This window comes from Felis catus, chromosome D2 (genome assembly GCF_018350175.1).
Source record: "Felis catus isolate Fca126 chromosome D2, F.catus_Fca126_mat1.0, whole genome shotgun sequence".
In the NCBI taxonomy this organism is placed as follows: Eukaryota; Metazoa; Chordata; class Mammalia; order Carnivora; family Felidae; genus Felis; species Felis catus.
Window position 1 is genome coordinate 81,189,225 of NC_058378.1, and position 25,689 is coordinate 81,214,913.

A 25,689-nucleotide genomic window follows, 5' to 3' on the forward strand; every position below is an offset into this window, starting at 1 on the left:
ACGAGACAGTTACAACGCTTAGAGACCGACCCTAGGATGTGGAGAATTTAGCATAGAAGCTGGCGTGTTGAAAAGACGATCAGTGGGTTGTGTTGGCATAAGCAGAGAAGACATCAGGTGGCAGGCGGGGTAAAGGCTGACATGAAGGGAAACTGGGAAAGTGCCAGGAGAAGCTAAAGGAAGAGCCTTTGTGATGAGACGGGACGGGACTTGCCTCCCACGATACAATAGGCAGGAAACACAGAGTAAACGATGGACACGTGTAAACGTGTAAAAAGAATGGTTTTTGAATGTATAACAGAAAGCAAAATTGAAAAGCACACCACAGTCTCGTAAAAATATTTGTAACCTATGACAGATCAGAGGTTAATAAATCCTTCATATATAGGGAAGAGTTAAGAACCGTTGAAAGGGGCGCCTGACCGGCTAAGTCGGTAAAGCACACTACTCTTGATGTTGGGGCTGTGAGTTCGAGCCCCACATTGGGCATGGTACTTACTTCAAAAATAAGATAATCATTGAGAATGAACTGCCCCAATAGAAAAATGGCAAGTAATCTTGGCCAAAAAATTGGTGCACGTTAAAAAAAAAAATGGTTAAGATGTAAGAAATTTCAAATTTCACATTTTTATGAAATTTAAAAATTGAGTTTTTTTTGTCTATCAAATTACCTGCAGCGTAGGAGAGGGGGAAGGAACAGGCGCGCTCCCTTAACGAGTACTTCAGAGCTCTCAGAGCATGCTAGTGGAACGTGGTCACGGCATGCGAGGTTGTAGAGGGAAAGTGACTGTATTTCAGGGTTTTTTTCCCCCGCTTTACAGATACACAGAGAGTAGATAGTTACAAGACATGTAGAAATTATTGCCGGGCGGTGGAATTAAATGTGATTTTATTTGCTTAAATGTAATGAGCATGCCTTTCAGGCAGGAGGCATGGGGAGTTGCTTTTTTTTTTTTTTTTTTTGGGACAGAGAGTGACAGAGCATGAACGGGGGAGGGGCAGAGAGAGAGGGAGACACAGAATCGGAAACAGGCTCCAGGCTCTGAGCCATCAGCCCAGAGCCCGACGCGGGGCTCGAACTCACGGACCGCGAGATCGTGACCTGGCTGAAGTCGGACGCTTAACCGACTGCGCCACCCAGGCGCCCCTGGAGTTGCTTTTTTATAGTCAGGTAGCAGCGATTTTTTATCCTTAGACTCTTCTAGTTATTTTTTCTCGTTTACTAGTTATACAAACAAATTTTCGCTTAAGAAGGAGAAAAACCAGGGGCACCTGCGTGGCTTAGCCGGTTGAGCGTCCGACTTCAGCTCAGGTCATAATCTCTTGGTTCGGGAGTTCGAGCCCCGCTGGGCCCTGTGCTGACACCTCAGAGCCTGGAGCCTGCTTTGGGTTTTGTGTCTCCCCCTCTGTCTGCCCCTCCCCTGCTCATGCTCTGTCTCTCTCTCTCTTTCTGTCTCGAAAATACACAAACGTTTAAAAAAAAAAAAAAACTATAAAAAAAAGAAAGAAAAACCAAAGGAAGAAAATGCATCCTCATGCATGAGCAGAAGTCAGAAAGCACCAAGGCTTAGGGACTTGCCATGGAAACGTGGACTGGCATGCGGCCAGCCACTTTAAGTAGCTTTTCTTCATTGAAACCGTTTCATAGATCGTTTTTTCCTTTCATAATATTGCCCTTCTGTAAATTGTCCCCAGATCAAATCAACATCTGGGTGACTTTAAAGGATGTTTTATTTGATTTTATTTTTTTAATTTTTTTTTTTTAATGCTTATTTATTTTTGAGAGAGAGAGAGACAGAGCATGAATGGGGGAGGGTCAGAGAGAGGGAGACAAAGAATCTGAAACAGGCTCCAGGCTCCGAGCTGTCAGCACAGAGCCCGACGCAGGGCTCGAACTCCCGGACTGCGAGATCATGACCTGAGCCGAAGTCGGCCGCCCAACCGACTGAGCCACCCAGGCGCCCCAAGAATGTTTTATTTTTAATATGCTGTTGGCATAGATTTAAACTGAGTGAGAACTGTGTCTTTCCCTCCCTGCACAGGCTGTTGATTACTATTTGAAAGCTCTAAGGTCCCTGGGAACGCGAGACATACACCCAGCTGTTTGGGATTCAGTGAATTGGGAACTGTCCACTACTTACTTTACTATGGCAACTCTCCAGCAAGACTACGCGCCATTATCTAGAAAAGCTCAGGAGCAGGTAATAAGACTTGCTGGGCTACAAAAGAAGTCTGCAACTTCCAGCCTTTAACAGATACTGAACATATTTTCCTTAACAAGCAGTATTTAAATACTTTTAAGATTATAGGCTTGTCATTGTTTTCTCCGCCCCCTTAAAAAAACCCAGATCGAAAAAGAAGTCAGTGAGGCTATGATGAAGTCCCTGAAACACTGTGACGTGGACTCCGTGTCTGCTCGACAGCCTCTTTGTCAGTATCGAGCTGCGACCATCCATCACAGGCTGGCGTCCATGTACCACAGTTGTCTGAGAAATCAGGTACTGCCTTTCCAACCTCAGTTCGATGCCAAGTCCATTTAGAAGCGTTCTGGGTGTTGGTCTTACGTTTCAGTGTGTGTTTGTAATGCCATGTGTTCTGTTAGCTGCTTTAAAATAATTTGGAGTGTAGGTAATTTTTCCCTCTTGCCTGCACTGCCTTTTTTCCTCTTATAAGTTGAGTGGGTATTAGTTGACCCAGTTAGGTCTCCTCTGTGTGCTCCCCCTCCCTGCTGAGTCTCCCTCCACACCCACCCAGAGTAACTGCCGTCCTGGACTTTTCCGTTATGTACCCTGTTGGACCACTTAAAACAGTGTGGTACAGGTACATTTTACCTGGTTGTGAACTTTATAGATCAAATCATACTGTACACAGTCTTCTGTGGTTTATTGCCTTTCCCTGGACATTGTGTTAGTGAGATTCCTTCTGGTCAGTGCATTTTCTAGTTCAGTAGCGCTCATTTAATGACTGTACCACAGTTTGTTTATCCTCTCTGTGATTCCTGAACTTTTGGGTCGTTTCAGTTTGAGGCTATTAGGAATAATCTGTGATTGTTAATTATTTATTATTTTTCATTAATTATTGATAGCTGTGAACAGCCTGGTACATGAATCCCGGTACTCAGATGCATGTGTGTCTTAAGAATCCGTTGCAGCCCAGGTTGATGGTGCATTCCTCCAGAGAGGTTGTGTGGCTTCTACCAGGAATCTTGTGTTGGAAGTTTCTCAGGGATGTTTTTTGTTTGGTTGTTTCCCCTCCCCCCCCCCCTTTTTTTTAAATTTGTTTGTTTTGGTTTTTTTTTTTGCTCAGGACCAAGATAATTTATCTTGCAGTCCCTTGGGCATAGGCTGCGTTCTGGGCACCCTCAGCCTGAGAATATTGTCCTTTTGAGGTCCAGCTTAACCACAGAGGATTTCTCTTCATGTTCCACTGTCCCTGGACTCTCTAGCCCTTGCCCCGGGAGGTCCTAATCAAAATTCAGGCGTGTCCAGGTGGCCTAATATCCCCAAGGCAGAAGCAAGCCTTAGCGTTCCAAGACCACGCGATGGGGAAAGAATTTTCTTTTCAGCACATGGTGCTAGCACAGCTGGATGTCCACATGCCAGAAGAATGAACTTGGACTCCTATCTCACATCGTATACAAAAATTAACCAAAAGCGAATTAAACATCTAAACGTAAGAGCTAACACCGTTGAAGACTTCTAGAGAAACAACACTAACATTTAGTGATCCAGAGACTTAGTTAAGTAGTTATTGTGAAATAACTGAAATACTGTGAAATAACTCAAGGCTTAGGATTGTTTTTGATTCTAGGTTGGTGATGAACATCTTAGGAAGCAGCACCGGGTGCTCGCAGATCTTCATTATAGCAAAGCTGTTAAGCTTTTTCAGCTTCTGAAAGATGCTCCTTGTGAACTACTTAGAGTGCAGTTAGAGAGAGTGGCGTTTGCAGAGTTTCAGATGACCAGTAAGTCTTACGTTTTCATTTCTCGTGTTTGTGGGCATCGACTTAGTGTGGGATCCTCTTAGAGTGAGGCAGACCCGGAGATCTCTCTTGATTATAAATAACGTTTTCTTTTTAATTTGCCATAGTTGATGACTTTGGGTAGGGGCCAGAAGTCTCTACACTTTTTGAAGTTTAGAAAATGGATTTGATTACGTTCAGTGACCTATTTATTTCATAGAAATAGTGAAACGTAGCCCCCGCTCCCTTATTTGAAAAAATGGGGCAAGTCAGTTGAGACCATCAGAGATGAAATCATCACGAACGACTTAGGAAGGGAGAAGCGGTGGTAACGGAGCAGTGAACCCCTTGAAACATGGTGGGTACGGGCAGCGGTGGATTGTGGCAGCAGAACTGTAGGCCCGCGCAGGGCACAGATCCGTGGGAAGGGAAGGGCTGGACGAAAGCGAGCGCGCCCGCTCTGTCCGGGCTCAGCCACAGCAGGGAGCAAGCTGCTGCCGCACGCAGAGGGCGTTTGCCGCGTTCTCTCACTCGCGCCCACCTGCTCCCTTGTGCAGAGGGGTCCCTGGAGACCTAGCTCTTGTGCGGTAGAGACACACGTTCATTTGAAGTACGGCCGCTCATTTGGTTTTCTTTCAGTTGTTTTCTTGTATAAAGTTAAAACAAACGTGCTACTTACCCACGTGGAGGACTCTTCCAGTGGAGTGTCCCCCGAAGGATGCACAAGGAAGTCACGGCACTGCGGGCGGGGCGCGGGTGGCCGGGAGGAAGTCTCTCACCCGGCTCTGATTTAGACTTGGCGCATCTGTGAAAGCATGGCCTGTTCAAAGCCGGTTTTAAAAATCCTGTTTACTGAGAGTACGTCTGTTAACATTTTGCCATCCTATGGCGGGGTTAACCGCCACACTCTCTGGGAGTGGGTTTTGGGTGACCTTTCTTGATTTACATCTTTGAATTTTCTGCCATGTTTGAATTCCTTCGAGAGAGCAGGCATCAGTTTCATAAAAGCAGTAGGTAGTGGGAACAAATTTGCTGAGATAGGATAAGTATGGTTAATTTCCCTTTAAAAATTGAGTACCAAAAAAATATATATATAGAGAGAGCGCGCACACGAGAGGGAGAGAGAGAGAGAGAGAGAGAGAGAATAGAATAGAATAGAATAGAGTAGAAACAATTGCTTCCAGCTGGTTTCTTTGCCTTAACACTCAGGTCTTTCAGGGAGGTTGGGTTGTCACCCTCACAGAACCAAATGGTGCAGCAGGGAGACTGTTGTAATTTTTGCTTTGTCTAGGGATAATTACTAAAAGCTGGATTGAGAAAACCTGTTGAGATTCTCATGAGCTACCTTTACGGGATTCGAAAATCAACGTTCAGTAATACATTGACATTGGAATGGTTTCTAGATTTATATTGAAAGGGATGGTCATTTTGTGCTTCATACTGTAGGTCAGAATAGCAACGTTGGAAAATTGAAAACACTATCTGGGGCTCTTGATATAATGGTGAGAACTAAACACGCATTCCAGCTCATCAGAAAGGAGCTTGTAGAGGAATTTGACCAGGTAAATGGAGAAGTATTTATCTTTGGTTTTTGTGTGCCTTAAGCTAAATGGTGAATGTATATAGTGGGCGTATGGTGGGGGTGAGGTATGTATATTGTGTGTGTATATGCATATATAAACGTATGCATACATATATGTGCTTTGCATAAAAACACATTAACAGTGATGTATTATATTTTCTTGGTGGAATTATTAAACTCTTTAAGTTGGAACTATAGCTTTGTGTTAAATACTTTTTTCTTTAACCACGTAGACCTCAGTAAGGCTCTGATAGCGTAACGTCTCTGTTTTCTTTTATGGTTTTTTTTTTTGTGTGTGTGTGTTGTCTTTTTTATCATTGTTCTGGTTTTGTTTTGTTTTTTTAAAGGAAGTTACTGGTTGTTGGTTTTTTTTAAGTTTTTTTTGAGAGAGAGAGCAAGTGCCAGAGGGGCAGGGAGAGAGTGAATTCAGAGCATCCCGATGCGGGGCTCGAACTCACAAACCGTGAGATCGTGTGAGTCCAAGTCAAGAGTCCGACACTGAACCGACTGAGCCGCCCAGGCGCCCCTGTTGTGTTTGTTTTTTAAGAAAGAGGCACGTAGCTCTTTTATAACTTCCGGTAAACTGCCAGGGAGCAGTTGAACGATGAATGGGCTTCAGCAAGCTCCTTGGAGAGCATCTCTGGTTTGCCTGGCTTTCCAGCATTCATGCCACCTTCTGCTGGGGCGAAAAGCTTCCCCGAGTCCCCGTCGCACGCCAGCCTGTCCAGCCCCGTTCTGTCACGCCCCGTCGAGCATCCGTTTTCCTTCTGCTCCGTCAGTGTGCACTCGGAAGTAGGTTTCCATTCAGGATTCATTCCTACATAAGTGCCTGTTAGGTGTGAGACATTTTTCTCGGCTTTTAGTCTGTCGGATGGTCTCCAGGATGAGGGGCTCGGCAGGGCCCCTGCCACCGACGGGCTGTGCCTGGGGGGAAGTGACCTTGGGTCTGCTTTTGGTTTGTTTTGTTTTTTGGCTAAAACGTTTACTGGGTGGACAGCACCGCAGCCCCATCCCTGGGTGCGGAGCCGTAATCGTCCGCTAGCTGAGGTGAAGTGACCTTTTGTCGTTGGTAGCCGAAGAGTGACGAGAGCGCTCCAGCCGCTGATCCTTCGCCTGGTCTCAGTCGAGAAGAAGTGATCAAGCTCCTCAGTATATTTGAATCTCGGTTGTCATTCCTTCTCCTTCAGTCCATCAAACTGCTGTCTTCAACTAAGAAGAAAATGAGGTAAATAGAATTGTTCTCTGGAAATTTCTTCTCTAGCACCTTACTTTGTAGAAACGTAATTTCTACCCTCCCCGGGAAAGGATAGGTTGTATTTGTTCTTGTTTTGTATGTGGGCGACCAGGGATTTAAGTGGTGCTGTGACCTGTTAAACCAGATGAGGCTCCTCGCAGTGTGGCCTATGATCCAGCGAAACTGTAGAAACAGATCTTGCTTGCAAGAGTAAATACCCTATTGGTTTTAATATTTGCCCTGAGAGGGATGAATGACCCTGGAATGAAGACCTGGACTGTTTCTAGTAACCCTTCTGAGCATTGTCTTTAAATGGGAAGTCAGGACTACAGTTTTGATACCCGGCACCAAATGCACCAGTAGAAAGGAAGCAGATGACAGAATGTCAGAATCCTTGTAATGCCCAGGAACTTGGTGAAAAGAGTGAACGTCTCGGCAAAAAATGTTCTTCTACACCTGTATCAGCTTACACAATTCTGTTGTTTTACCAGACTTCTTATATTGGCATTATTAATTTAACTTGGAATTCTAGCAGTGAGTACTGGATCAGGAAGGTAACATAATGTCTTTTTTTATTTTATTTTTTAATGTTCATTTATCTTTGAGTGAGAGAGACAGAGTACGAGCAGGGGAGGAGCAGAGAGGGAGACACAGAACCCGAAGCAGGCTCCAGGCTCTGAGCTGTCAGCACGGAGCCCCGACGTGGGGCTGAAATCCACAGACTGGACTGTGAGATCATGACCTGAGCCAGTGTCGGACACTTAACCGACTGAGCCACTCAGGAGCCCCAATAATGTCTTTCCTTTTAAAATATATGTACAATCTGGCCATATCACAAAATTTGGAAAATAAGGGAAAAAAAATCATTCATCTTAACACATACATTGTCAGTTACCCATGCATATTTTATCAATTTATAATCTTCAGATACAGGTAATTTTTGTCTCTATATTTACTTTATTTTTTTTATTATTATTTTTTTAATGTTTATTTATCTTTGAGAGAGAGGCAGCAGGTGAACAGGGGAGGGGCAGAGAGAAAGGGAGACAGAGAATCTGAAGCAGGCTCCAGGCTCTGAGCTGTCAGCACAGAGCCCGATCTATATTTGTTTTAATTTATACATAGTAAAATTTACTTTTTGTGGCATACAGTTCTTCAGGCTTTAACAAACACTTAGAGAACTGTGTCTCCTGCCAAAATCACCATCCGGAACCGCTCTGTCACTTCAAGAATTCTCTTTTGCTGCCTCTTTGTGGTCAGCCCCAGGATTTCAGGGAGAAAGCGTGCTGTCTTTTACCATTAAGTGTAGCATCACCTGTGGGTTTTTTATAAATGCCCTTAATCAGGTTGAGAATGTTCTGGGGTGCCTGGATGGTTCAATGAATTAAGCGTCTGACCCTTGGTTTCAGCTCAGGTCATGTGATCTCACAGTTTTGTGAGTTTGAACCCTGTGTGGGCTCTGCTCTAGCTGGTGGCACCCAGCCTGCTTGGGATTCTCTCTCACTGCCCCCCACCCGCCCTTTGCCCCTCCCCCACTCACACTGTCTCTGTCTCAAACTTAAAAAAATGTTTTTTTAAGTTGAGAATGTTCCTCTCTGTTCCTAACTTTTGTCATTAGTGGATGTTGAATTTTTGTTAGATGCTTCTGGTCTAAGCATTGAAATGACCACATTGTTTTCCTTTTTCAGTGTGTTAACGTGGGGCTCATTGAGAGTTTTTGTTTTTGTTTTTGTTTTTTTAAGGTTAAAGCAGCTTTGCATCCCTGATATACACCACACTTGGTTGGGATTCATCATTCTTCTTAATATCCCTGGGGTTTCGTGTACTAATGCTTGATTTTGGTGTGTGTTTGTGGGGATGATCTCTCCTGTTAGTGGTTTTGTCTGTTTTTGGGAGTAGAGCCTGCTGGCCTCATGAAATCAGTGTGCCCGTGTTTCCTCATCTGATTTTTAGAAGTGTAGAACTATTTCTTCCCTAAAGCTTTGTTAGAATTTACCAGTGAAAGTATCTTAACCTAGAGTTGGCTTTATTGAAAATTTTTCACAAAGAGTTTAGCTTCTTTTCATAGGTAAAATTTTCTGAGTGAATGAAAGTCTTTTTGTCTATTGTCAGATGTATAGGTTCACAGTATTCACTTATTATCTTGCTAATGTCTAAAGGTGTTTGTAGTGCTAGCTTTTTTTCATTCCTGATATTGGCAACTTTGATCCCCCCCCCCCCCCCCACCAGTCAGTTTGGTTAGGAATTCATCGGTTGTATTGATTTTTTTTTTTTTTTTAATTTTTTTCTAATGTTTATTTATTTTTGATAGAGCATGAGAAGGGGAGGGGCAGAGAGAGAGGGAGACACAGAAACAGAAGCAGGCTCCAGGCTCTGAGCTGTCAGCACACAGCCCAATGCCGGGCTCAAACTCACAGACGGTGAGATCATGACCTGAGCCGAAGTTGGACGCTCAACTGACTGAGCCACCCAGGTGCCCCTCCCCCAGCAGTTTGAACCTGTCGTTCCTGGGTGCCTTGTGATGGTTTCTTCCCTCTTCGGTGTTCTTATTTCTCCTGCTCCATTGTCTCCTGTTTCTCCGTGGTTCCAGCTGTTCCTGTGCTAGACTGATCTTCTACATAGCTGTTATGTGTTCCCTTGCCTTTGCACCCTTTTTCGGGGCAGCAAGGCTTCAGTGTGATTTCTATTAACCTATCTTCAGGTTCGCTGATTCTTGATTTTAGTCACTTACAGTTGAACTTGTTGAAGGCATTCTGTTTACTGTGCTCATTTCTGCTATTCTTACTGGGTTCTTTGTGTGGGTTCCACCTCTCTGCTGAAGTTAGCCAGTCTGTTCTTAGGTATTGTTTTCCATTTGAGCCTTTTGACATAGTGATCCCTGTCCTTCTAAATCCCCTGTCGGAGAGCTCCAGCATCCGTGTCGTCTGCGTCTGGTTCTGCTGTCTTACACGTGTGGTTTCCTTACCTTTCTCCATCTCTTATTTGTGGGAAACCGGACATCTCAGACTGAGGGGCATCATTTTCATCTCTCAGGAGTTTTTACACCTTTAGGAAGGGGGGTTGAGTTCAGTTTCCTAGTCTGGAGCTGAGCTGTGATTGAGATTTTTTTTGTCACTACGGTTACTTTTTCACGAATCACAGGCTTCAAGTTCTCGAGCAGTGCCTAGGCTTAGTGTGGAGCGGGTCTCCTGACGTCTTTCTTACCGTCTACTCCACCTTTCGTTTTAGCATTTTCATGAGGAAGGTGTGTGGTACTTCAGAGAGGCTCTGTCTGCACCCTCTTAGCTCTAGTCCGGAGTCCATGTTCCGTTCCTACTTGCCCTTCGGTGCGTCTAGTCTGTTGTGGCGGGAAGGGCGTTGGCCAGACCTTCTCCTTTAGTTTGGGTAAACCTCTCTTAGGCAGAAACTGGGTCTCTGAGTCTCAGCGTTGGGCCTCACACTGCCCCTGCCCCAGGGGAAGAGTGTGCCTCCCCCCCCCCCCCCCCCCCCATTCACTGCTCTGTCTGCATCGACTCTCACCAGTGCCCGAAGGCTGACATGCTTTGTTGCCCTCCTCTCCCTCCTACCCGCTCTGACTCCACCCTGCAGATTAAGGCTTGCTTTTTTTTTTTTTTCTTTTTTTGCAACTTGATTTTATTTATTTTTTTTTAACGTTTATTTTTGAGACAGAGACAGAGCATGAACGGGGGAGGGTCAGAGAGAGAGGGAGACACAATCTGAAACAGGCTCCAGGCTCTGAGCGGTCAGCACAGAGCCTGATGCAGGGCTCGAACTCACGGACCGTGATATCGTGACCTGAGCTGAAGTCAGCCGCTTAACCGACTGAGCCACCCAGGCGCCCCTGTTTTTATTTTTTTAATACAATTTATTGTCAGATTGGTTTCCATACAACACCCAGTGCTCATCCCAACAAGTGACCTCCTCAATGCCCATCACCCATTTCCCCCTCTCCCCCATCCCCCATCAATCCTGTTTGTTCTCTGTATTTAAGAGTCTCTTATGGTTTGCCTCCCTCCCTCTCTGTAACTTTTTTTTCCCCTTCCCCCCCCCCCCATGGTCTTCTCTTAATTTTCTCAGGATTCATATATGAGTGAAAACATGATATCTGTCTTTCTCTGCCTGACTTATTTCACTTAGCATAACACTCTCCAGTTCCATCCACGTTGCTACAAATGGCCAGATTTCCTTCTTTCTCATTGCCAAGTAGTATTCCGTTGTATATATAAACCACATCTTCTCTCTCCATTCGTCAGTTGATGGGCATTTGGGCTCTTTCCATAATTTGGCTATTGTTGGGAGTGCTGCTATAAACATTGACCATTCCCTGGAGAGGAGGATCTGGATGGGGTTGCCTGCCCCTCTTGTAGCCGTAGCTGGTCCCGTTGCCCGGCCCACACGAAGGGCCTTTGTTTTAGGACTCTCACCAGGTTTTTTATGTGAGCATCTGGTGGGGTCCTTGAAGAAAAGCCTACAAGGCCAGGTGACCTCATCCTATACCTGCAGCTCCCAGGGGCCCCACGCTCCCTCACTCGGCCTCTCCCGGCTCGTTCACTGTTGTAGCTAAATCCTTAGCAGTTTCGGCGTCTGCCTCAGGCCAGGAAGTACTTCTCCCTCTCCCTGCCTGTCCTTAGTCTGCAGCCTCGGTGGCCCAGCAGCCCCAACCCTTTGATAGATTCCAGCAGTCCCGAACTCCTGAAGTGGTAGTTTGTCCTGCTTTGTGCTGTTGGGTTTGTCCTAAGGGTGGGAATGATGCTCTAGCGGTCTCCGTCTGAGCAGAAACGCCTCCAGTAAATGCTTTCAAACAATCCTCTGTGGCCTTAAGGAGAGCGTTTGTGGGGCGGAGCACTCAGCGTCGGGCGCCTTCTCCGCCCTGTCCCTGCTTCTCAGCAGGGGGTGGTGGTCCGGGCAGCGGTTGGCAGACACCCCACCTTCTGAAGAACCAGAGGAGGAGAAGGCGGAGGGGACCGTGCATGTGGGGACACACGCAGTTGAAAAAGTTAGCGCTTTTCCTGTTTAACGGCAGCGGGTAAATTTTGAAATGTTTTATTGGTTTCCACAAGGTGGCGACATAAATATGTGTGAGAACCACCAGCTCTTTGTGGGTTTTCGCAAATTGGTGGTCTAATTGGCCAACGGGTGACAGTTCCGTCCTATGGTACCTTTTGTAAACATACCTGTCCTCTCCTCTGTGTGTGGCCTAAGTAGTTTTATTTTAGTGGAGGGTCTTCTGACCCGTCTTCTCAGGTTATTAATATCCTGTCAAAAAAAACCGCTTAGGGGCGCCTGGGTGGTGCAGTCGGTTAAGCGTCCGACTTCAGCCAGGTCACGATCTCGCGGTCCGTGAGTTCGAGCCCCGCGTCAGGCTCTGGGCTGATGGCTCGGAGCCTGGAGCCTGTTTCTGATTCTGTGTCTCCCTCTCTCTCTGCCCCTCGCCCGTTCATGCTCTGTCTCTCTCTGTCCCAAAAATAAATAAGAAACGTTGAAAAAAAAAAAAGATTAAAAAAAAAAAAACCCGCTTAAAGTTTTTGGGTAGGATGCATGAAGTCCTCTTGCTCTAATTTGTGTTAATTTTTTCAAAATTTATTGAAGACTGTTAAATGTGGTATTTGTGTGCATACCGTTACTATGTTGATAGGGCTCCAAAACAGACTGGTTCCTAAGTCAGTGTGTCTCTTGTGTGTCACTGGCCGGCACAGGAGATACACGTGACTTTATCGCTAGGAGGGAGACCTGTGCTGTGGCCCTGCTACCTCACCAGGAGTCCGGGAGCGTTTCTGTCTGCAGTAAAAGGAGATCAGAGCTAGACTTGAAAAGAAAGGAAATGCTAGTAGGTTGCTGTTGATTATTTTCTACCCACCCCACCTGTGCTTTAAAAAAAAAAAAGAAAAACTGAGCTTAGTAGTTAAAAATCTTAATTCTTTCGGGTGTCTGGGTGGCTCAGTTGGTTAAGCGTCGACTCTTGGTTTCGGCTCAGGTCATGATCTCGTGGTTTCATGCCCCACATTGGCCCCACGTTGGCTATACGTGGGCAGCATGGAGCCTGCTCGAGATTCTCTCCCTCTCTCTGCCCCTCCCTCACTTGCACTGTATCTCTCTCTCAAAATAAATTTAAAACTCTTCTGAATAAAAAATTTTAATTTTCTTTGAATCCTTTTATGACAGTTTCCTCTTACGACAACCATGTGGTTCTGTTAGAAATGCTTTTTTGGTGGGGGGAGTGGGGCTAGGGCCTGGCTGGGCGTCCGACTTTGGCTCAGGTCATGATCTCATAGTTCGTGGGTTTGAGCCCCGCATGGAGCTCTGTGCTGGCAGCTCAGATCCTGGAACCTACTTCGGATTCTCTGTCTCCTTCTCTCTCTACCCCTCCCCTGCTCATGTTCTCTCTCAGTCTCTCAAAAATTATGTGTTAAAAGGGGCGCCTGGGTGGCGCAGTCGGTTAAGCGTCTGGCTTCAGCCAGGTCACGATCTCGCGGTCCGTGAGTTCGAGCCCCGCGTTGGGCTCTGGGCTGATGGCTCAGAGCCTGGAGCCTGTTTCCGATTCTGTGTCTCCCTCTCTCTCTGCCCCTCCCCCATTCATGCTCTGTCTCTCTCTGTCCCAAAAATAAATAAATAAATAAATAACGTTGAAAAAAATTATGCGTTAAAAAAAAAAATAAAAATGCTTCTTTTTTTTATGTTTATATTTGAGAGAGAGCATTTATGTGAGTGGGGGTGGGGCAGAGAGAGAGGGAGACACAGAATCGGAAGCAGGCCCCAGGCTCCGAGCCGTCAGCACAGAGCCCGACGAGGGGCTCGAACTCATGGACTGCGAGATCATGACCTGACCTGAAGTCGGACGCTTAACCGACTGAGACACCCAGGAGCCCCCAGAAAGGAGTTTAAATTTCTTGTAAGATATCAGAGGTTTTGCAAATGTCAACCCCAGCCCAGAACTAAAACCTAGCCATCTTAGGCCCAAACTGTACATAGTGAATGCATTTTAAACAATCGCTTTACTGTGCCATGGGTGGTTTTGAGAGGAAGAGAGATTTGCCCGATTAAAGAAGTTGGAATAAGAGGGAGAAGAGAAATGAGGTTCTACAGAGGGTTCTCCAGGGAAGACCTCCCCACAGTCGCGTTACATGTGTGCTCGTTAACAGGGCTGAGGGGTGTCAGGCTCAGCACAGAGGAGGGAGGAAATCCTGGGTAGCTTTCCAGGCCCCAGGCTGCCCCAGGCCGGATTTTCATCGTAGCATGTCATCAGACATGCTGTTTTCTTGTTTAATGCACTCCTCCCTCCACCCCCCCACCCACTGCTACCTCAGTAGCCCGCAGATGCCGTGAGCACAGGGACTCTGGTGTGTTTTGTTCATGGCCACGAGCAGTTCCCAGTACATAGTAGGCACTCAGATATTTGTGAAGAGAGCGAACCTTGGTTTTAATTGACGTATTGAAGTAAATATCTAAAAACGGGCCTGGGAACAGTGACTGCGAGAAGGTAAGCACGGAATAGGCCTTAACGGACCACCCGCCTCCCTGTGGGCAGTGACGGTCTGGGACTGCTCATTTGGGTTTCTTTCTGGGTCGTCGGTGGACCTCACTGTGCACTTCTGTTTTGTTTTTGTTTTAACGCGGCAGTAATACTGAAGAGGATGTAGTCCTCAAAGCCAACAAGCAGATTTACTCCCAGCTTTTGAGAGCTACCGCTAACAGAAACTCCACTCTTCTGGAAAGGATCGACGTCCTCATCCAGTTGCTGGATCAGCTTGCTCGCGGCGGCAGTGGCGGCCAGTGACTCGGGCCTGAAGCTCCGTCCGCAGAGACGCTGTCAGTGCCTTCTGCTCTTGGGGGCCGGTTTGTCCATTCGGTGCTTCATGTCATTAAATAGGAGGGAAAGACTCTCCTGTCACTAAAGACAGGCACAGCAGTGGAAACAGTTCTCTTTTCCCGTCACGGACACATCGTGGTTGAGTTCTTTGCTTCATTTGAAGTGAAGGCAGAACCAGACTGAAAGCCCCCGGCGTTGGTTTTTCAGAGACATACGTGGTGCCTCCGTGTTCACACCCTTGCTGTGATGCAGGTGCACTTGTAAACAGGTTTCAAGTCTGTTGGGCTCCATGGGTTTAAGATAGAATTATTTTGGATGATGTTACCGTGGTCAGGGGAACTTGGATCCAGATGCCTTTAGTGGTTCAGGTGGGTTCAAGAAACATCCTGCGTCTACGGCGCTTCCCGGTCCCACGGAAGGCGGCCCGCCCTCCCCCCGTGTCGCGGGCTCCGCGGTGTTGAGTTCAGGGCGCGCTCTGAGAGCTCCCGCTTCTCTCTGACTGGCTAGGACAGCTGATCGAGGATAGGTACTGCTCCCTCTTTCTTTCATTGTAAACTGGAAACTGTGAATAAGGTAAGAAAACTATTTTGAATAAATAAATTATTTATTTAAAATGTCTGTTATTTTTCCTGAATTTCACATTCTGCACTTTGAGTTTTGATTTGAACTGGTTTAATCAATCTTCCAAAGTGAAGATTAAAACATTAAAAATCTCTGCCATTCAACGGGACGCTGCTCGCAACTGTCATGCACGGCTCTCGTCTGGGCACCCGCGCGAGCTCTGTTTTCTCCGTGCCCACCTCGCGCTGCCTACCTGCCCTGGCACCACAGCCTCCGTTTCAAGGAAACGGAACAGAAATCGGGCATGCCGTCTCCCGTTGGGTTGACGGCTGGGACATGTAGACCGGAGCCCGCTGTGCCGCCACGTCCGTCGGCCTGGCCCCGAGTGCGGGCTCACCCCTGACCTTCAGCGCCTCCCGCAGCCCCTGCGCCTTGGCCAGTAGTCCCTCCGCTCAGTGGCCGTGCCCTCTGGAGGAATCTGAACCGTACCGGGAAGTTGTCTGGAATAAAGCTGGCCCTTTACAAAGTGCTTTCTCGAAAGCGCGCCGAGATTTTCAGGTGTTTTCCTTGGCGGTGAGTTGACACCTGTCCCAGCTTGACGGGACTGTCGCTGGCCCTGTCCTTTGTCTACTTCTTTGTTATCTGGTTTGCGTTTCCTTGGGACAGATGTGCATCCGTTCTCAAAAACCACGGAGGCATTTAAAGTTTTAACTAAGTCGTGAAACAGATGTACAAAAGCAGATATCGTCCATCGGGACAGCCGTCCCTCCGCTTCCCCTGCGGCAAGTGCTGTCCTCACTGGTCCAGCCCGCACACTTCCCCCGAGAAGATCCAGTTTTGAAGTAAGCTGGCATCAGGATGTCGCATTCCTGGTCTTGTCTTCCGGCCTCTCCTTGGCTGAACAGCCTTTTGGTCGAGGGATATTCGTTTCTAAGCAAGAAGATGGCAATTCTAGCCGTCTTCACTTGTCGAAACAATAATATGAACGTTCCCTAGAGGGGGAGAAAAAAAGTCTGTCTAAATGTCGTAATTTGCTGATTTTAAATGAGTGCTTCTTAAAGTGCTTGAGCCTTGACTGGTAGGTGGGCAGAATAGTGCTATTTGTGGCCTGGTCATTGAGACGACTTGTTTTTCAGTTAATTTCAGGGCAGGGATGGAGAGAAGGTGCCAGGGCCCTGGGGCTGGAGTCAGAGGCAGGGGTCACCAGCAGCCACTGCGTTGACCCTGCTGGGAAGGACACAACGGTGAACTTCAGTTTCTAGGACTAGAAATGTGCAAAGTAGTGTGGGCCTTGGCACTCCGACGGAGTTGTGAAGATGGAGAGAAATGCGTGGGGAAACCTTCCATATGCTGTCCGTGAGGGAAACGTAAGTTGCCACGCCAGCAAGTGTGGAGCGCAGTAGTGGAGCTTTTCCGATGAATCCCTATGTTTTCAGGGCAGTAACACCACTTCTGTGTTCAGGGAGCCGTATCTCCTTCCGTGATTGGATCCTTTGGCCACGGCTACGTTTCCATCCAGCCATGAAATCGGTACAGGGGTGATGGGTGGCAGAAGGACAGGGATTTTTTTTTTAACCTTTCCTAAAAATGTCCTAAAATCATTTGGTAATTTTTTTTTTTTTTTTTTTTTTTGCCTGTAAAACGGACTTCTAAACCACGTATTTGAAAAGTTCAGGTAATAGCTTTTTCCACTGGGTTTTAGCCCTATTTGTTTCGGTTACTAAAGATCTGGTTTATTTTCTTTGTAAAAGACCTGACTTTCTCTCAGAAGAGAAATCCCTTTCTCCACTTGCCTGTTTTTCTCCTTACATGTTCAGGGTGGAGGCATGGACGTCACAAATGTCAAACCACCTCCCTGAGATGGGCTGCTTTGGAAATAAGCCATTTGAAGGAAGCCAAGGCTGGTGCTGTTTGTCCTTGGCATTAACCACTTTCCAGTACGCATTGCCTTTGAGCAAGAAAACGGAGTTGTGTGCGTAGGAGTAATAGGCTGAATCTATATTTCTGAAAGGATGGTTTTGTGGCTCTATTCCTGGGAATACCTCAGTAATCTTCATTGGATAAGAATCAAGTACTTGATTTCTGTTGACATCAAATGCAAACACCTGCAAAGCAAGTAAGAAAGTGAGACCGGCATTTCTGAAAACCATTGATTTTTAGATTAATTTTAGGAATGAGCTCAGTAAATCTGTAGCTTTGCACCAAATTCTCTGGGCTTGAATTTCTTAATTTTCCACATGATGGGACCCACCATGGTCATACAGGGCCGAGGCAATTGAGAACAGCTTTTAACAACTTGGCCCTCTGACAAACCTCAGGGGGTGATAGAAGCCACACCAAGCTGGAAAGCCTCTACTTACGAGGGACTCTTTGAAGAAGTAAATTAACTGTTTTCTTCTGTCATAAAAGGCAGTGTCCAGAGGACTTGGAATGCCAGGAAATCCTTCCGAAATCAATCTGGGGTAGCTTCTCCCTTGTTCATCTTCTGTGTAGGCCTGATCCTTGTCGCTGTCGTATCTCCAGTACTGATTTCCTGAGAGCCAAACAAAACATGCTTATATGGCTTATTACCATTTAATTATGGACGACAAAGAGGCCCACTTTCAACCTAGGTCTCCGCCAACCATGATGTTTCGCCATGACCCCAGAAGAAGGCAGGACCTCAGCATCTGAGTGAAGCCTCCACTCAAGTGAATGATTCTCCAGGTCTTGAATTACTTCTAGATCGGTTCTGACAATCATTGCCGCTATTAAGATGTTGGTTGCCTTTTGCAGGGCACGCCGGCCCCCTGGTGCTCATCAAAAGCAAAAGCAAAATGACAAATCGTACGGTCTATTTCACATAAGCATCTTCTGTTTTTTTCCCTTCTTCCTATGTAGTCTCATGATCTTCCTTTTATGTGTTAGGATCCCACGGGTTGCCGTGAATCGTTTTCCCACCGTAATAAATATAAGCCCTCTTTTTACAGAAAACAATCATGATGCTTATGATCAGGTCTTTTAAAGATTTTGTTTAAGTAATCTCTACACCCAGGGGGGGATTAAACTCAACCCCACGATCAAGAGGCACATGCTCTACCAACTAAGCCAGCCAGGCACTCCAGCTTTTTGTCAGGGTTGTAGAATTGTGCAGTTCGACTACCAACTCGGTTGTACAAATGAGGACACCGGAGAGGCGCTGAAGCACTTCATCCGGATTCACGGCCCAGGTGGGACCGGTGCGGCCCGAGACTCCCTTATCCCACCCCAGCGACTCTACCCTCTGTCCTGTGAAGGCACGGCTTGTAATGTTGCTGTTTCAGTTCACGATCCAGATGCCTATTTTGTACTCTGAAACAGCACAGGACTCTTCTGGACTCTCCTTATTAGTTGCTTATCCCGAACCCTGGCATATGGTCAGCATAAAATAGAATAAATCCACTGAACTAGAGGTTTTTGTGTTCACAACCTACGTCACATCACAATCAGTTCCGTTCCGTAGCAGCCGCCCACGCGAGCTCCCTCTCGCCCTCGGCCCCCGCTTCTGCCCCCGTCCCCAAAAGGTTTGCCTTTGAGAGAAAACAGTGACGTTTGTCCAGCCAATGGCGCAGTTCACTCTAACTGGAATATCTGAATTTAAAGTATTCTCGGCCAGTTAAACTTAAGAGGTTTTTTACAGCTCCGAGACTAAAATACACGTGTTATTACAGCAGTCCCCCATGATGACCTAATTCTGTAACGAAGAGTCTTTGTTGCCCGTGGAAGCTCTCGTCCAGGACTTCTTAGGACCCTGAGAGATGTGCTTCCAACTCTGAGAGCCCTGAACTAGACAAGTCCGCCCTGGGCAATTTGTTTCTGTAACTGCACTCCATTCTTCCTTTGTGCGATGTAAAGAAAATTAAGGCCAGATTCATGCACTGGTTTCTTGCGGCAAAATCGGCACACGGCTTCCTTTGGGTTTGGCTCTTGCCTCTCTGACTCCTGAGCCGTTTAAGGCCAGAGGGTCCTATTGCCAGGGCTCAGGCAGACCGAGGGCACACGGCTTACCTCTGGGGCAGTTCTGGGAAGGGAAAGAAAAAGCAGCCACAGAATCTTGTTTGTGCTTAGACTCCGGGCATTTGGTTTGCAAACAGCCAGCCTCCGTGACACGGGCAGAGGCCCCCGGGCAAGGCGGCCTGTAAGGGGAGCGGCAGGACGGTCCCGGCCTGTCTTCTCTGCGCATCCGCCGACCCCAGACCCCCGCCTCGGTCTCTGCCTCCCAGCAACACGCTGATCCTCCCTGCTCAGAAACTGCCACCGACGCCTCACTGCCTGCTGGCTGAAGTCCAGCCCCCGGCCACGGTGCTCGAGGCTCTCGGGGCTCAGGCTGACCCTGTCTTTCCAACCTAATCTCGTCCCGTGTGAGTGCCCTGCCCCTGAACCCCGCGGGTTCAGCTGTCTCAGACATCTTTTCCCCTCCCTCTAAAGCCTTGCTTCCGCTTCCTGTGTCTTACACCCCACCCCCCACCCCCGTCCACACTTCCCCCATCACACCCCCGCTGTCCCGGCGGGGCTCCCGGGGTCCCACACGGCCTCCGGGTCTGGGTCAAAAGCCCTGACTTCTGGGTGGCTCCAGCCTCTGGTTCCAGGTGGCCGTGGTCACCTTACCTGCTCTTCTCCTTCACCACAGACTTCTGGCGGGGGGGGGGGGGGGGGGGGGGGGGGGGGGCTTCTAAGGCTCCTCCTCTCCAGAGGAAGAGTTAGCTAAAACTGCTGTCGGGGGGCCCCTTTCTTACAGGTCTCGGGCAGCCACCTCTGCCTGGCACAGCCGGTTCACTCATTCATTTGTTCATGTGACGCATTCGGCGCCTTCACACCCTGTGCTCAGAACTTACAGTCCGGTGGGACAAGCCAGTCAGGTGAGTCGCTGCAAGAGCACTAGAAGATTCCCTGGCACGGGGCTCAAAGCCCTCGTTCCGAGTGCGCCTGTGTGATACAAGAAATCGAGCCATCCGGGAGAACCTCTACCTTTAAAGAAATAGCGTTCGTCTCTTCTCCACGTCCAGAGGTGGACAAAAGCGTCTATGTTTTGTGTTGGGATTCCGCGCCAGCCACTGCGGATCTGGATGGGGTCCCCGTAGCGTGTCCGGCTGTTGCGATTTTCGTAAAGCCAGTACCAGCCGTTACGGAAGAAATACGTGCTAAACCTCATCATCACTGCTCCGTATTGGTTTCTCTCTTTGCGAATCCAGTCAAATGCGGTATCAAACGATCCTTCACATGAACCTTCGGAAAAAAAAAGTCCCTTGTCACCTGGGGCAAAAACCACCTGTTGCTACTTTCACGTGTGATTCATATAGAGACCATTGCAAAGCTGGAGTTTTCGATTAAACTTTTTTTTTTAGTGTTTATTTTTGAGAGAGAAAAGAGCGCGTGCGCGAGAGGGGGAGGAGCAGAGAGAGCGGAAGACGCAGAACGGGAAGCAGGCTCCAGGCTCCGAGCCGTCAGCACGGAGCCCGACGCGGGGCTCGAACCCACGAACCGCGAGATCGTGATCTGAGCTGAGGCTGGACGCTTGACTGACTGAGCCAACCAAGCGCCCGTCTCTTCAACGGTCTTAAAGCAAGACGCCACACAAGGCTGGAAGTAGGCCTGCCCGGAGGTGGCGGGGAGGGGGGCCTGCAGCACTGCGGGCTCACGAGGGCTGTTCTGGCTCATCTTGGTTCTCTCAGAGGTTCTCTCAGAGGCGCTCCGGGCCTCTAAGTGTCTCCATGCGGATGCTGGTCATGTGATCACCTTCACCGCAGCTGATGCCTCCTGACGGCTGGCCTGACCTCATTAGAGGCAAGAAGCTTGGTTCTGGGCACACACCAGAGTAAGACCGCCTCTGAGGGAAACACGCGCGTCCTGGCACCGCTTCCTCTCCCCAGAGGCCCAGGGCCAAGGACACAGGGCCCGCGTGGAACAGAAGGGGGGTGGTCTCCGTGTTCGGTGGAAAAGGGGAGGGCAGCTCGCTTTCCCTTCAGCCTCCAGGCTAAGCCATTAGTCACTTCAGTTAACTAACCACTCACACCTTAGCCTGAACAATTAGAGATGAAAATTGATCCTGCCTGCTCTTTGCTTTGGGACGGCAGGAACCTTCTCCCTGGGGCACCTTCTCCCTGGGGCTTCCGGGATCTGTAGCTCCCGGGGGAGGGGGGAGGCCACCCCTTGGGCGGCCCAGTGCTGTTTGGAAAACCGCCAAGCCCTGCTCCTTCCTCCCCAGAGATGTGATGTAGCACGTGAAGCAGAGGCCACAGGAGGGAATATCCATGCCGGTGGCCACCTGCATCCCCCAGCTAGAAGGCAGCTACTGCTGGGTGCTCTTGGAGTCGTACTGTTCCGTGCTCTTGGGGGGCCCGGCCTCCCGATAGGGAGCGGGGTCCTGTTGAGTGTCCTCTGGGAGCTCTGAGGAGGATCTCCCAGAACAGTCTTACCGTACAGCTTCTGAATGGCTTTTCTGTCCGACCAGTCCAGCTCAAACGCAGGCTCCTGGGGAGTATAATTCGGCCGCATTATGGATCCTGTCCGGTACGTGTGAGGCAGGCCGAGTACGTGGCCAATTTCATGGACGGCCACCTAGAAGGGGACACAAACCACGGGTGCAGTGCCGACCGTGGGCGTCCGAGCGCCTGCCAGCGGCGGGCCTCGCCAAGGGGAAGGGGGACGATGGTGAAAATCGGGGAACCTTCCCAGAAGGCTGTCCGCTCTTCCCTGAACTCCAGCCCACCCTGCACCGCCCTCTGCCCGGTCACTCCCCGCGGCCCGAGACCACTTACTTTGAGAAGGCTGATGCCCGCATCACTGCTGGGAGGTGTGAAGTGCTCATCATCGTCAAAGTGGATGTCGCCCAGGCGCCAGGCGTGTGCAAACTCCTGCCCGCTGCCATCAAAAACCCGGGGACAGCCCAGGTGCCGGCCTAGCAAGGGGACAGGGAGCACAGACACGTTCCCCCAAACGGTCACGGCCTCGAGGAGCTTGTAGTCCAGGAGCGGAAGCCACAACTCGCCTGCGCCACAGCGTCTTGAAGTCTAAACACTAAACACGCAGACTCTGTGGGAGCCCAGAGAAGGGTGCGGGGCATGGGGGTGCTATCAAAAGGCCAGATCTGAGTTGGATCCTAACAGCGGACGGGTCAGGACAGGAAGAAGGTGCAGCCCAATGATCACGTCCCCTTGCACGAGTGCTGGGGACTTCTCACAGCAGGGAGTCAAGGGAGTCAGCAGGGCAGCCCCTAGCACCCCTCGATCCCAGCGGGGGCGCCTGCAGAGAAGTTACTTTGTCCAAACCCACCTGGTTAGGAGGGGTCAGTGCCCTGGCTCGTACCCTGCTGAGCTCGCTCCCTGCCGCAATGCTCACTGGGCTGACCTGCTCCAAGACCAGCAGCGAGGGGCCTTCACTGATGTCCCTATGTGACCCCCACCCCCCGTCCTGTGCAGGGTGGCGTGCCCGCACCCTTCCCGGTGAGCTGTACTGAAGCGCCTACACAGGGTTTACGACATGACCACGCCGCCGCCAGGGGCCATCTCGGGACACCCCGGGAGGCAGCGGTGGTGGCACCGCTGGACAGGTGACCAGGGCGGGGCTCCCTATGCTAACCGGGCCCTGCCTGCGGCCGTGGGGGCCGGTGACCGGGAGCCCAGGGTTGGCTCGCCGTCTTCGCCCTTCTCACCTCGTCCGAACCCCAGTTTTATGTCCACCGCGGCCCCGGGGGCGGCGAGGTCCTCCCGGAAGTCCAGCGGCGTCACCTCGCTCCACATCCTGAAGGCCAGTCTGAGGATGTGCCGCTGCTCGTCCACGGACAGCTGGCCGCTGGCGCCCTCCCCCAGCAGCCGCCACGTCAGCGTCCTCTTGGCGAAGGCCCGGGTGTCCCCGCGGGGCGCGGCGTCCTCGGACCGCGGGCTCCGTGGCGGTAGCGGCCGCGCGAAGCGCTTGGGCCGCACCCGGGGCGGCGGGGACACCGGCGGCCGCGTGTCGGGGACGCCGCAGCGCGGCCTGTTCATGGCCGCCAGCGTGGCCGCGTCCAGCCGCCCGCTCGCAGGCAGCGCGTTGACCTTCTGGAACCTGCGCACGGCCTCGGCCAGGGCGGCGGCCGGGGGGCCCGCGGGCGGCGCGGCGGGGCCGGGGGTCCGGGAGCCGGGCCCCGGGGGCGCGTCGGCCCAGCCGTACTTGGACAGGAAGCGCTGCGGAGAGAGGCGGCGAGCGGTGGGGCGCGGGTGTGTGGGGTTTACGGAATGGGCGGGCGGGGGGCCTGTGTGTCGCTACGCGTGTCTGCAGCCACGGGGCGTGCTCACCCGTGTCGTGCAGCACGGCCAGCCCATGGTTATGGGTCGTTTGCGGGAGGCCCCCCGCCCCCGACCTGAGGCGGCGTGGGTGTGCACGGACCTGCGTGTGCGCGTGCCCGCGCATGCATGTGCCCAGCTCTGCACGTGTCCTAGTGTGCACGTGCCTGCGTGTGCCAGGGTTCACCTGTGCGCGTGCCCCCGTGCGCACCTGCCGGCGTGTGCACCTGCCTGCGTGTGCTAGGGTTCACCGTGCACGTGTCCGCCCGCGCACGTGCCCCCGTGTGCACGTGCGTGCCGCTGGTGCCGGGGCTCCTCCTACCTGCGCGGCGAGGGCGTCCGCGATGGGCTGGGCCCGGCGCAGCGGGGGCGGCTCCAGGTCCGAGCGGTCCCGGCTGTGGAACAGCGGCTCCGGCCCGGCGGCCCGGGGGGCAGCGAGCCAGCAGAGCAGCAGGCTCCGACGGAGGATGGAGGCGGCCAGCATGGCCCGATCTGCGCGCTGCCCTCCGGCTTCCCTCCCGTCTCCCTCCTGGGGCCCAGGCCCCCGGGGACGCTTTTATAAGCAGCACCCCCGCTCTGGGGAGCCGTGCGTTATCCGAGGCCTTCGCAGCCAGGTCTGAAGTGTGCCCGCCGGGAGGCCCTGGCCCTGCCGCCCTTTGAAGACCCCAGGAGTGCCCTTCTCGTTGGGGTGAGAATGTTTGCCCCGTCCTCAGGTAATTACATCCTGCCCTGGCAGCCTCATGTGGATTCCGTTTCTGTGGTGACGCGCTCCCGGGCAGGCTGGCTGCCCCGTGAGCAGTGGAATGTTCGCGAAGTCCGGGGGTCCTGTCGGTAGAAGTGCAAAACCTGGCCGCCAACCACCTGCTGTCGCTCACTGCACCTGCGGCCTGACTACCTGATCATCAGTTTGCTCACAGCGTGGGTCCTTTCTTTTCTTGGCTGGCCGGGTTGCAGATCTCGTTTCTCGGGTCTCTTCTTGTTCCTTTTTATACAAAGGGTGCTTCATCAGTATGGGAAAACGTAAAATTAAAAAGTACTGAGAATCAAGGAGGAGATCCAGTGATTCAGAGGGTGACGTTTGATGAACATTCTTGCAGGTACATGTATTGTGTACGTTCACGGGGAAGTACGTGTGTATAGTTCTACGTAAACCGTGTTCTCCATTAGCTAAAACTCGGTGATTCGAATGTCACGGGCAGCTTCGGTGTTCGTGAACGTAGGCGTGTATCTTCCTAGTCAATGGCTGTGTGGTGTCCTAGCCTGTGGGTCAGGGATTTTTATACGAGGGTAAACTAGGGTCCCTGGAGGTTCTAGAACTGGCTCCTCTCGGTTCACCCTCACAAAGGAGTCTTTTGAAGGAGGGGAAGGGAGGGGGTGGAGAAGAAAATATTAAGCAGGGCCAGGCTCAGCTGCCTGGACCTTGTAACTAGTCACATCTGGAGAGGCTGGGAGAAGTGAGTAAGGCCCTCCAGGCACTGGGCTGCAGGTGAGAGCTTGGAATGTCAGTGTCAAAGGTCTGAAAACAGCAAGTGTGCAGGTGTGGGGCTGGCCCTTAGCTACTCATTCATCAAATCCTCATGACCGTTTTAGGGACAGGGAACCTGGAAATAAACGTGGTGGACCCATTCTTTGCCATCAGGGAACTTTTTTTTTTTAATATATTTTTTTTTAATTCTCATTTATTCTTGAAAGACAGCACGAGCAGGGGAGGGGCAGAGAGAGAGGGAGACACAGAATCCGAAGCAGGCTCCGGGCTCCGAGCTGTCGGCACAGAGCCCGACGCGGGGCTCAGACTCAGGAACCATGAGATCATGACCTGAGCCGAAGTCGGACGTCAGACACTTAACCGACTGAGCCACCCAGGCGCCCCCATGGAACTTCTATTCTAAGTGGAGGAGACAGACAATAAACCAAACAACGAATGAAAAATTCAAACAGTGACGGGCTAACGGTGTAAATCAGAAAAGCGAATGCTTTGGAGGTTGGGAGTCCATATTAAGATGGGCAGGAGAGACCTCTTGTAAAGATGAAATGGAAGCAGTGAAAGAAAAGAGAGACACTGTCACGTGTGACTGGGGATTCATGTGTGGTGTGGGCAAAGGAAAGAACAAGTGCAAAGGCCCTGAGGCAGGATCCGGCGGAGTAGCAGAGGGCTGGTGGAGGGTCAGTGAGGGGGAAGGGGAAGGGGGAGGGGGAGGTGTCTGATGGCCCTGTAGCCCAAGACCTGTCACGGGGCTCTAGGACATTGGCTTTCCGAGGCAGAGC

At 50.4% G+C, this 25,689-nt stretch overlaps 2 protein-coding genes across 9 annotated transcripts in view; one reads left to right on the top strand and one right to left on the bottom strand.

The window, feature by feature from the left end:
* Positions 1-25,689, top strand: part of EDRF1 (erythroid differentiation regulatory factor 1) — a 65,185-nt gene that overhangs the window by 24,822 nt on the left and 14,674 nt on the right. For 3 of the 8 annotated variants that reach the window (XM_045041016.1, XM_045041021.1, XM_045041020.1), the window contains 6 exons: positions 2,043-2,201; positions 2,349-2,498; positions 3,811-3,964; positions 5,408-5,523; positions 6,617-6,768; positions 19,902-20,514. In XM_045041016.1, coding sequence (XP_044896951.1) covers positions 2,043-2,201; positions 2,349-2,498; positions 3,811-3,964; positions 5,408-5,523; positions 6,617-6,768; positions 19,902-20,097 — 927 coding nt within the window. In that variant the 3' untranslated portion in view covers positions 20,098-20,514. Of the gene's footprint in view, positions 1-2,042; positions 2,202-2,348; positions 2,499-3,810; positions 3,965-5,407; positions 5,524-6,616; positions 6,769-12,473; positions 12,989-14,394; positions 15,203-19,901; positions 20,515-25,689 lie in introns of those variants that run through there. The other 5 variants (XM_045041017.1, XM_006938262.4, XM_003994512.5 and 2 more) reach the window with 3 other exon arrangements.
* Positions 15,323-25,068, bottom strand: MMP21 (matrix metallopeptidase 21). The gene is made up of 7 exons (XM_023241072.2): positions 23,747-25,068; positions 22,815-23,325; positions 21,922-22,061; positions 21,580-21,721; positions 20,132-20,389; positions 17,506-17,678; positions 15,323-17,250 (listed from the first exon to the last, which is right to left on the bottom strand). The coding sequence occupies exons 1-7, from the start codon at positions 23,906-23,908 to the stop codon at positions 16,951-16,953; spliced, it is 1,686 nt and encodes a 561-aa protein (XP_023096840.1). The 5' UTR covers positions 23,909-25,068; the 3' UTR covers positions 15,323-16,950.